Consider the following 11,380-nt stretch of genomic DNA (forward strand, 5'->3'; position numbering starts at 1 on the left):
AATGGCTAAGTTGGCATGGACGTGACAACACCTTCCCCGAATACGATAGCTTGTCAGGATTCTCCTAAAATGGTGCATTGAGAGGAGGTGAGTCCATCGCGGTGTAAACGAGGTTAACGATAAAAAAAAGTGTTGGACCGAGAGGATGCACCCAGACATTGTCCTCATGAAGCGAGCGTGGGGATGGCGACCATGGCCAGACACAGCACGGGCAGAGACGGCAGCCCCTTGACACCCGGGACCGGCTGTCCGTATTTCATCCCAATCCTCAATCCTGGCGAGTCAAGTTTGGACAAGAGACAATTGAAGAGGCACGTCGAGCACCACCGTCGGAATATATTATTCTTCCCAAACTCGTTCAAAAATATCAAAATTTCTAATGTTTATTTCTCTATGTATTTGTTTAGACTCTCCCATTGCAATGTAATGCATATGTAGCCGGTGAGAGCTTCCCTGTGAAGAGGAGTCATAGAATAGTTTAAGCACTTCTTTATTTCACCAACGCACAGCAGCACTAGTTCCAAGACCAACCCCGAACACACATCTCACAGGCCCTTTTAACCCCTAAATCTCCGCTCCCAATACACATCCGCGTCTCGCACGCCTGGTCCGGGTGACGTCACTGTCCTTTGACCCCTGACCCCATCTCACACATTCCCGGGCGTGTGATTGGTGTGTGTTGTCGTGAGAGCGGAGATGTCGTGTTTGCGTTGTGCATGTGCGGGAGGGTGGCTCGCAGATCCCTTACACCTGTGTAGAAGAGTAAAATGGGGACGTGACGTCAGGTGTGCCGTTCAATGCGATGACGTCACGTCTCCTAGGGTACTTATGGGATACCCCGTGACGTAAGTGGGGTCACTGTGGGAACGGGGAAAGTAAACAGGGTGAAGAGGGAACCAGGGGTAGAAAGAGGGATCGAATTGTGAGTCTGGGGAGAAGCCGGTGGTAGCCGTAGAGGTGCTTCTCTCTCCGGTCGGTGGAGTCAGCAGAGTCCACGATCCGACACGAGAGAGAGAGACCGGAGCTAGCCATCAGGGACCCGGACTCAGAGTAGGACCCCTAGCCCCTGGGAGTTGTGTACCCTGTGTAGTCTTGATAAGCTTTAATAAACCCTGGCGGAAGCCCCTAACTTACCTCCGTCTACGAGTACGTCTATTGGAACTTCTCTACAACTGGTGTCAGAGTGTCTGCACTGCCGCTACCATGTTTACATCGGGAGCGGAGCTCAAGAACCCAGCGACGGGTCGATCGGAGGATGAAGACGGTGGGGAGGAGGCTTCGGCAGTGACCCCGGAGTCCGGGGCTCCAGTGACAGGCCCCGGGAAGACGACGGGCGGGGGTGCCAGCTCGCCGCCACCGCCACCGGAGACGGCGAGCACCCCTGCAGACCTGCTGAGGCAGCTCCTGCAGGCGATGGCGCAGCTCTGCGCCCATCTCGACATCATGGAGGCGAAGTTGGGTACTCCCGGCGCGAGAGGCGGCCGCCATCTTGGCCGCAACGCCCCAGCTGGCCGCCATTTTGCCTGCGACGTCGCCAGCGGCGGCCATGTTGGTTGGGGCGCCTCAGGCGGCCGCCATTTTGGCTTCGACGAGACAGGCGGCGGCCATTGTTCATGCGACGCCGCACGTCGGCGCCATGGCTGCCATGGCAACCACGACGCCGTTGTCCACCGTGGGTGCCGCCGCGATTTCGCGGCACACCGCGTGCGCGGGGTCTGCCGTCGGCGACGCCACAGCTCCGCACCATGCTGCGCCCGCCGGGGGAGCCCCAGGTACGTCCGGGGCTCCGCATCTCGCCGCACCACGGAAGTTGCCGAGGGTGCCGCCGTGGTTCCGGGCATTGCCGCACTGGCGGGGTGCGCTGCGGATGTCGCCGCGGCCCAGTGCATCGCTCCCGTGGCTCCGCACGATGCCGCGCCACAGAAGTTGCCGCGGTTCCGAGCGTCGCCGTGCCTGCGGGGTTTGGCGCGCCCGCCACCGCGGCTCTTATAGTCGCTGTGGCCGCGGGGTGGGCCGAGGGTCACGCCGGGGCACCGCACCTCGCTGTGCATGCGGGTTTTGCCGCCGGCGACGCAGCACCAGGCTGCTATTTTGCCACGATCGCAGTGGGGGCCGCCGGCGACGCCGCGGCCCCGCAGCTCGCGGTGCCTGGGCGTTGCCATGCCGACGCCGCGGCTCTGCATCTTGCCGCGGGATGAGCAGCAGGAGCCGCCGCTCGGGCCGGCGCGCGCCTGGCAAGAGCTGCGTTGGGCTGCTGGGCTGCTGCAGCTCTCCCGGGGCCTGTCACCAGCTGGCGCGGTGCCTGCCCTGGCGATTCGTGCCACATGGGGAGGCGTGCGCTCTGTTGATGACCTGTGGGAATGCTGCCGTCGGCCTCCAGCCCTCATCGCTCAATTGTGTTATGTTGGCGTGTTTTGTCTAAGACTGCCCAATTGTCGGTTTTGGTGTGGTTTGTCTGGGCTGCTCAATTGTTGTTTGTTAGTGTGTGTCTGGGCCATCGGGATTCCACCTTTGTATTGATAGCAGCGCGTGATGAGAGTTTCAAAGTTTTGAAATTTGATTGATTGTTGTCATGCTGCCTGGATGCTGTCAGTTGGTTGTGAATATGTTGGTTTGTGGTTCTGGGACTCCTCTACTTTTATATTGTTTACAGCCGAGTCGGCTGAATTTTTTTCACAGGGGGGGGTAATGTAGAGGAGTCAAATGGGGACGTGACGTCAGGTGTGCCATTCAGTGCGATGACGTCACGTCTCCTAGGGTACTTAAGGGCTACCCCATGACGTAAGCGGGGTCACTGTGGGAACGGGGAAAGTAAACAGGGTGAAGAGGGAACCAGGGGTAGAGAGAGGGATCGAATAGTGAGTCTGGGGAGAAGCCGGTGGTAGCCGTAGAGGTGCTTCTCTCTCCGGTCGGTGGAGTCGGCAGAGTCCACGATCCGACACGAGGGAGAGAGACCGGAGCTAGCCGGCAGGGACCTGGACTCAGAGTAGGACCCCTAGCCCCTGGGAGTTGTGTACCCTGTGTAGTATTGATAAGCTTTAATAAACCCTGGCAGAAGCCCCTAACTTACCTTGTCTACGAGTACGTCCGTCGGAACTTCTCTACAACTGTAATGAATAGCACGTATGAATTTGCACTCTGCTACGTGTTGCTGTAATTGCTACGGAGAGCGAGGTGTGTTTTTTTATAATTGTAAGTGTAGGCAATGATGATCAGAGAAAGGAACCTAAGCCTTAGGTGCACAGCTGGCCACGTCCAACAGTGTGTAGACTATTCTGAGTACGGAGCACACAACCAGTTCAGATTTGAGGTGAACTGCGTGCTGGTGGCATTACATGAGCTCTGATCAAATATCAAATATAACTTCCGTTAATATAACATTAATGTGAATCGACTGACAGGAACTCGGTTATGTTAATTTACTGTTTATTGAGTTATTGGTGGTGATAAAGATATTCACAAAACTTAGATATTATAATTCATTTAAATGTAAAAAAAGCTCAATTGCGGCTGGAATATGATTTACACTGGTGCTCAATCCCATTAACAGAGGGACTGAGCTGAGGTGTTGTGTGACGTGGGGGAATGATCGGGATGTAACTGGTCATGATTGCAAGTTGTGAGCTGTACACTTACTTACAGTTACAGTGTTATTGTTTGACGCTTTTATGCGCGGGATATAACTTGTATATTTTTACCAATCCAACTCGATTCTATAGACGTCACGGAGTTGAAAAATGATTGGAGTGTTTTAGTCATGACATTTTTTCGTGATAATTGATCACATTTGCTGTTTTGTTGTTCATTGGGAATGCACAAGATGGCCGACTTAGAACTTAAATGTAACATTGAGCTCATGGGGTGCGCAAAATGTGTTTTGGCAGAGGTTACATTCCCGATTGGGATATAAGATATAATAATTGTTCATATGTTTATTGCTAATCAAATGTTATTTCCATAATTTACATATTCATGTAATTAGATTTTTTTTAAGTGCTTTGTTGTTAATTATATAAGTACGTATTGTTTCATTTATGCAGTATTATCAGACGTTTGATGTTAACTATTCAAATGTTTCTTGTTAAATGTTTGTTAAATAATGTAAGTCAAATATTCAAAGATATGATAAGCGGTTGTTATCATCATTGAGATTTGGGTGGGCTCCGTGCTGAGGGACAGAACTGAGGTTTTGTGTGACGTGGAAGGTGGATAGGTTGTGTCTGGTCACGGTTGCGGATACGCAAATATCCCTCGGAAGAACATTTTTAAATAAGGGGCCGTCCATAAATGACGTCACGCACCTGGGGGGATCAGACATTTGTGACTACGTGTGACGAGGGGGAGGTGTTTGAGAAATGTGACGTCACATCAAAATGCGTAACTTTAAATAAGTATATTTTATTAAATACACTTTTTAAAACATGTTTTCTCCTACAACATCAGAGTGCAGCGCCGCATTAAATAAGCACTACAATGACAATTTTTTTAAAGCGATTTGAAGCATGGGGGGGCATAGCTTTGTGACGTCATTTTTAGGGGGGCTAACATTTTGTGACGCCGTGTGACGAGGGGGGGGTTAAAAATCGTCCAAAATCGCGTGACGTCATTTATGGACGGCCCCCAAAGCGTAGTTTGCTTTTCACAAAGTTGTGGTGCTCATCTTTTGTGGAGTCGCCAACTTCTCGGGAGGACGGAACACAACGCAGAGTATCATCTCATCGTCTCCGAACTTTAATTTTTGTTGGTAAATTGAACCGACCTGTCTCCCTCGTTACGATTCACGGGAGGAGAGGGACAGGGCGGGCTGGGTAGACACGTGCATGCTGTGTCAATTCGTCTCGATTACCCTGCTATAATAAAAACCACGCCCTGCGTGTTGTATTATTGACACCTCGGAAAGGACCTGCCAACACACTATTCAACTTGTCAATGTGCACCATGATTTGTAAATAAATGTGAACACCATCGTGAACAAAAATAAACATATAATGACCACATCACTGAGTTCCTTGTCGATATTCTGGGAAGGTTCGTACATTTTGGAGAGAGGGGGGGACAGGGAATAAACAGGAAAATCCGAAATGTCATTACTTACCAGCGCATTTAAACATATCTGAAAATTAAAATTGATGTCATGATTTAACTGAATATATACATTTAGGTATTGTTAACACTGTATATTTTTAATTGTTGCGACCTCAACAAATGAACGGAAGGAATTATTTCCCAAGCAACTGTTCTGGCTTCACATATGGATGTGCTCAGGTGTTCAAGTGAAACCCCTTTGTGTATCGAGTTTTGCAATGTTTTGACAGCTGGTTGCCCGTGTTATTTTAGTGCATTGAAAAGACCAAGCTGACAACATAATAGATATGTAGTTACGTACACTTTTAAAACGTCTTCAGGTGTTGAGGTTATTTACAGCCCAAAAACCAATGATTTAGGCTATAATGAAACCCTCCAAGTCTTCATGAAGTGACCCAACATCACGACTAGCTACACTTTCAGGAGAGAGCAGACAGTTGAGAGCCCGGCTCGTGAAGATAGGTCACAGATACGCGGATTCCCACAGGTACAGCCCGCAAAGTCATAATTGACATTACAGCAGTTAATGGGTTCATTAATGAGCCCGTTGAGCAATAACATCCCCACTAGGAAGGTATATGGACTAATTAGAATACAAGATTTTAAATTGATACCCAGGGGCAATAGTAATGGATGATGGAATTCTAAGTGACATCTCATTTTATTCTGTTATGGAGGCTTGCATACTTGGTACCCACAGTTAAACACTACCTATGAATGCACTCTATATGTAAAGCCACCATTGATAATACATCCTAAATTATACATGCATTAACACACTATCTAAGAAAATAAACTAATTCGGAGACATTTACACCATTTTTATATTAGTGCCATATACAGCACGATGACTTTAAAAAATATATATTTTTTCAACAATTTAGGTTGAAGCATTTAAAAATGTATGTAGTGATTTAAAAAAATAACTGGAAACATGACCCAATTGCTTCTAATGCAGTCACCTCCCAACCCTAAGTGTACATATCACATTACGAGCTAATCTTGACTCAAAAGACTCCTCAGGGCAATGGGTAAATCCGCAGGGCGCTGCAGCACGCACCAGCCAGCCCGGAACCTCCCATCGCGCCTGAAGGCTCACGGTCACGTGGTCCCCAAAACGCATATAAATCAGCAGATTCCACGAGCATCACTGATCTGCCCTCAGTTCAAGCAACGAAAACAAGGTGAGTTCTCTTCTATTTTTGAGCTATTGTTCGTCAGTTATTGTTCATATTATTAGTGAGCATTTGTACGCATTTTCACAAACTCTTTTTATTTGAGAATAGGTTTTCCCCTTTAATCTGGCAACAAAACAGGTATTAAGTTGTTAAAACACCAAACTGAAACCTATTGCACGGAATCATGTCTGCATTAACCAGAATACTTGTGGTCAACATGCAAACAAAAATATACTCTGATAATAAATGCATTATCTTTGAAACTGATTGGTCCACACCAGAGGCATCTTTCTTTTGAGCCTCGTCTTAAACGGTGTAAGACCAAAGGACGCCAAAAGGCGTACAGTACAAATACAAGGCACCATCAGAGTAATGAGAGCTCGGGGTGAGGATCTACATCATGGGACCTCCTTTGCCAGTACCAAAATATAAAAGGTTTCAGTTTGGTGTTTTAACAACTTGAAACCTGTTTTGTTGCCAGATAAAAAGGGGAAAACCCTATTCTCATATTTTGGTACTGGAAAAGGAGGTCCCATGATGTTTTTATTTAACAATGTTTTGTGACTTCAACAGGGACTGCGTGATAAGGGCTCAGGCTATAGACGCAGGAGCCCAAGCAACGCAATTATGGACAACAGAAGCTCCGTGCTCTACCTCGCCACATTTGAAGCCCCGTACTCTATACAGGTGCTGATATTCAGCCTGTGCCTTGCGATGTACCTAACTATAACAGCAGCTAATCTGCTGGTGCTCGTGACGGTGGCAGTGTCCACAGACTTACACAAGCCCATGCACATTTTTCTGTGCAATCTCGCAATTGGCGATATCATTATCAGCACAGGTGGCTTGCCCAAGCAGCTGCAAGTTCTCCTGACGGGCAACAGAGAGATCCTGTACGTGTCATGTGTCGCACAGATGTTCACAATTCACATATCTGCATTGAATGAGATTTTTACATTGGCTATAATGTCTGTTGATCGCTACCTGGCCATTTGCTACCCATTGCACTACAACACCAAGGTTACTGCAAAGAGATCCATTTTCATGGCATTACTGTCCTGGCTGATGGCAGCGGTTGCAGTCAGCATTCTAGTCAGCCTTCAAATTTCAATGCAATTAAGCGAAAAAAACAGGCAAATCCAGGGCATAGTTTGTGATAATATGGGATTATTAAAGTTGGCTGTCGGTGACACGAGCAAAATGGATGTTGTCGCATCGTCAATGGTTGCAACGTTTGTTGTATTTCCTCTCTGTGTGGTTGCGTACACCTACATTCGAATTTTTATTGAGTGTAAGAATTCGAGCTCTGCGTTCAGGAGCAAAGCTCTGCACACATTCGGCACGCATTTTATGGCACTCGCTGTATTTTTCACGTCAGTTTTTTTAGACATCCTTTTGCCGCGCTTTGTGAAGGATGCGAACAGCGAGGGCGTCAACTTGAGATGTGCAGCTCAGTTGGTGTTCTTGCTCAGCCCGATTGCGAACGTACTCATTTATTGGCTACGCACCCTAGAGCTGAGGCTCGCAATTAATACGCAATTCAACAAGATATTGAGAAAGGTGCATTACTGTCCAACAATCAAAGTGAATGTAAAAGATCGTGGTTGAATGATGTTTAACACAAAGCACAGCTTAGGGTATACCTCGGTTAACACAATTGATATGTAGTTTCAATCAATCTCGATTTAAATCCACTTCCCACCCAATCTTCGTGTTTTACTGCAGTTTCTGACTGACTCGCAGCAAATTTTCTTACATTTAATAACTCTAATACTGAAGTTCTCTTAGTTGATAAAAAAACCCCCCATCAATTACCTCGCATCAGCAAACTACTGTCCATCCGCAGGATGGACAGTGCAAGACCGCTTACTTTCCTCTTCGCAATATTTCTCGTATCCACAACTGTCTCTCCTATACAGCTGCAGAAATAAATAAATAATTTGCCATTAGACTACTGCAATTGTCTATTATGTGGTCTTCCTTTGTCTCTGATCCTACGTGCCCAGTATGTTCATAATGCAGCTGCAAGAGTACTCACTCATACTCGGAAGCATAATTATTTTACACCCATTTTATGATCCCTGTGCGGGCTACCTATCCAGTCCAGAATCCCCTTGAAGATCGCACTCGCAGACCTCCGATTTTCAGTTTAATCCCCTTCCCGGGTTCTCCGTCTTCTCTAGGTCTGCACTTTACCTCCCACTTAACATCCCGCAAATCAACTCCATATGATTAAAATCTGAACTGAAGGTAATTTTATTCATTAAGGCATACGCGAGAAAAAAGGGTAATAACTTTTTGGACTGATTGATATAAATTCGTCGTTACATTTTGGCACTCCACCGCCCCTCCTGTGAAGGTTTCCTGGCTTAGTTGAGAAATTGGGATTGTGGTCTGGGATGTTGACCTATTGGACTCATTTCTTTGTTTTGATCGTTTTTTTTCTTGTTTGTAGGCTTTTTCTTTTGGTGCCATTTATTAATTGGGCTTCTTTTGCGCAGTGCGCAGCGAACCGTGTACATGGGATTTATTCTTTGATTCTTTCGGTTAAGTCACGTCTAAAGATAAAATAATAAATTAAATAATAGCATATTACGACATTTCGATTGCAACACAAGCAATCATCATCAGGCATAAGAATAATTCCTGCAGTCACGAAAGCTCCAAAATTATTACATGGGATTTGGTTCGTATATATAATTAACTAGCGGGAAGTACCCGGCATTGCCCGGGTCAAAAAATATTTCAAACCTACCCTTAAAAATCTAACAGAAGTCCATACTGACTGTGATGGTACCTGTTATGATTACAGCAGGGCATACCGACTGTGGTGGTCCCTGCTATTACTACAGTAGTACATGCTGACTCTATAGCAGTATTTATCGACTCTATAGCACAAAGTACTCACCTGAGAGAGTGGCGTGGTGAGGCCTAGTCCCGTGCAGAGCCTCCGGCCTCGCCTAGATTGTCCAGCCGGCCGAGGTGGCACCTTGGCAGGCTGGGGCTGGGATGCTAGCCCTGACCCCCCCCCCCCCCCAGCTACAATCTCCCCGGCCGCTCTGCAGTAATATCTACGGCCTATTGTGGTAGCATCTACCGACTGTATAGTAGTAACTGCATGCATCGGGTGGGGGGGACATCACACAGTGAATAATTTACCTGAGCATTTAGTGTACTTAAATAGCATTTTTAACGCGAAAGAAAATGTCCCTCTCAGTCCCACCGAAGGCGTGCGACTTGGTATGGACCCCCCCCCCCCCACAAATGGTGTGTGAGTTGGTATGGTCGTGCATGCGTCATAAAAAAAGATAGCAGAAAAAAATCGCACTAAATCGCTAATTAAATTAATTAAAAGTTTACGGATGTGAAAAAGGAATAGCACTTGCTCACGGCGGGGCTTGCGGCGTGGCACCTGGCTATTTTTATTTAATGTAAACCTGACCATTGGAGAGCCAAATCCTTCACAAGTGCGCGAACACAAGCAAACCCACACACAAACCCACACAAACCACGCCACAAACCCACAGACAAATTTTGACTTTGATATATATAGAAGATGTACAGCGTTGTGGGATGCTGTTGACATGACACTATGGAATTTTAATATTAGGAGTCATGATATCACTCCTTTTTTTGAAAGGTAGATATAACATGGGAGGCATACGGATGCACTCCAGAACTTCAGACAAGGGGGGTACATTAGGAAAACATTTCTGCACAGTAGCCTTCACTTTGTCTGCTTGGTTTAAAATGGTCTTTAACTTGGACTACACTAACCCTAACGAACGCGCCACTTCACTTTTCATCTCTCTTGCCTCTACCCTCCTATGATGGGTATTTTCGCTTCCAAATAGATGGATTTAAGCTGCACTTCTTGCCCAATAAAGCCACTAGATGGTCGGTGACCGCATTGTGCGCTTTAAGATGCACTTCTATGGCCGTCTGGAACGCTCTTCCTTCCGAAATTAGGAAGACACTGGAGCTAAGCACTTTCAAAATCTAGATTGAAAACTAAATTCTTTAGAACTGCTTTTTGTTTTGAGCTTCTTGTCCTTCCCCCCACCACCGATTAGCACCGTTGGCTGCGTACGGTGGTGCGAAAGAATGTCAACATACATAATGGAGGTAGTAAAATCACTATATCACTAAAAAAAAGACACGATAACATTTTACCAGCACGAGGTGCTCGAGCAAATGGCAGGCGGGAGAAGGGAAGATTGTGCCCAGTGAGGGAGACTTGCGAAGCTTTTCACTGATTGACTGCTGTTCACTTACAGCAAAACAAACCCCACTCGGTCGCGTTCACAATTATACTCTTGAATATATGTGCATAATTTCTGCAGATGTTTTTTGTTGTTGAAACAATATGGGGGAGAAGTGGCCCTCCACGGCCGACTTCGTTATGAAGGAGCTTCGTTCCCAGAGGATTCGTTAACAGAGGTATTACTGTGGCCAACTCCTCATGCAATGAGTACAAACTTTAATTCGGCTACTCAGTGTAAATTTCATGAAATTCTATCCGCCATGGTACTTGTCACGTTTCATAACTTAAGGATTTCTGTAGGCTGTGTGGTTGTATACAGGTCTCCAATGCTGAGTGGAGACCTTTATATCCAATCAAACTATATATACTCAATACAAATCTATCTAAAATATGTTATTCTTGCAAAACTTTAATGATATTGTCTTATTCGGGTAATAATGAAATATTTTGTTAAGAATCAATGTCCTGCTCAATGTCGTAGTTAAGGGAAGCGCATGACCTAATCGTGTGGAATGTTGTGCTGGATGTTGCTTGGGTGGCTGACCACCATGCATACAACTCGTATTTGTCGGCTGTTGTAAAATACAGGGTTGTGCTGCACTCCTATGCTCCCATCTCCAAATCCACAACACGCAACTGACCAGCCTGGTGAAATATGGTGAACACAATCAGTATATCGGTCTCCCGGCTAGCAGTGGATTGACAAATTGGCTGTACATACACCGTAAGTCATACATATATTGCTCTCAGAGGGAATTCTAATCCCACCAACCCAGATTGCCCCCACACACCCCCATACCTACTGTATCCGCCCACTGCTACCTGTTGATTTAAGGTAATAAAAGCTTAGAAT

At 46.5% G+C, this 11,380-nt stretch overlaps 1 protein-coding gene across 1 annotated transcript; it reads left to right on the forward strand.

Moving 5' to 3' along the window:
- Positions 1-6,890: 6,890 nt before the first annotated feature.
- Positions 6,891-7,871, forward strand: LOC144948769 (olfactory receptor 1E16-like). Its single transcript, XM_078878415.1, has one exon. It carries the CDS (start codon positions 6,891-6,893, stop codon positions 7,869-7,871), a length of 981 nt encoding a protein of 326 aa, XP_078734541.1.
- Positions 7,872-11,380: the final 3,509 nt, after the last annotated feature.

The sequence above is a fragment of the Lampetra fluviatilis genome, chromosome 51, assembly GCF_964198595.1.
Source record: "Lampetra fluviatilis chromosome 51, kcLamFluv1.1, whole genome shotgun sequence".
NCBI lineage: Eukaryota > Metazoa > Chordata > Hyperoartia > Petromyzontiformes > Petromyzontidae > Lampetra > Lampetra fluviatilis.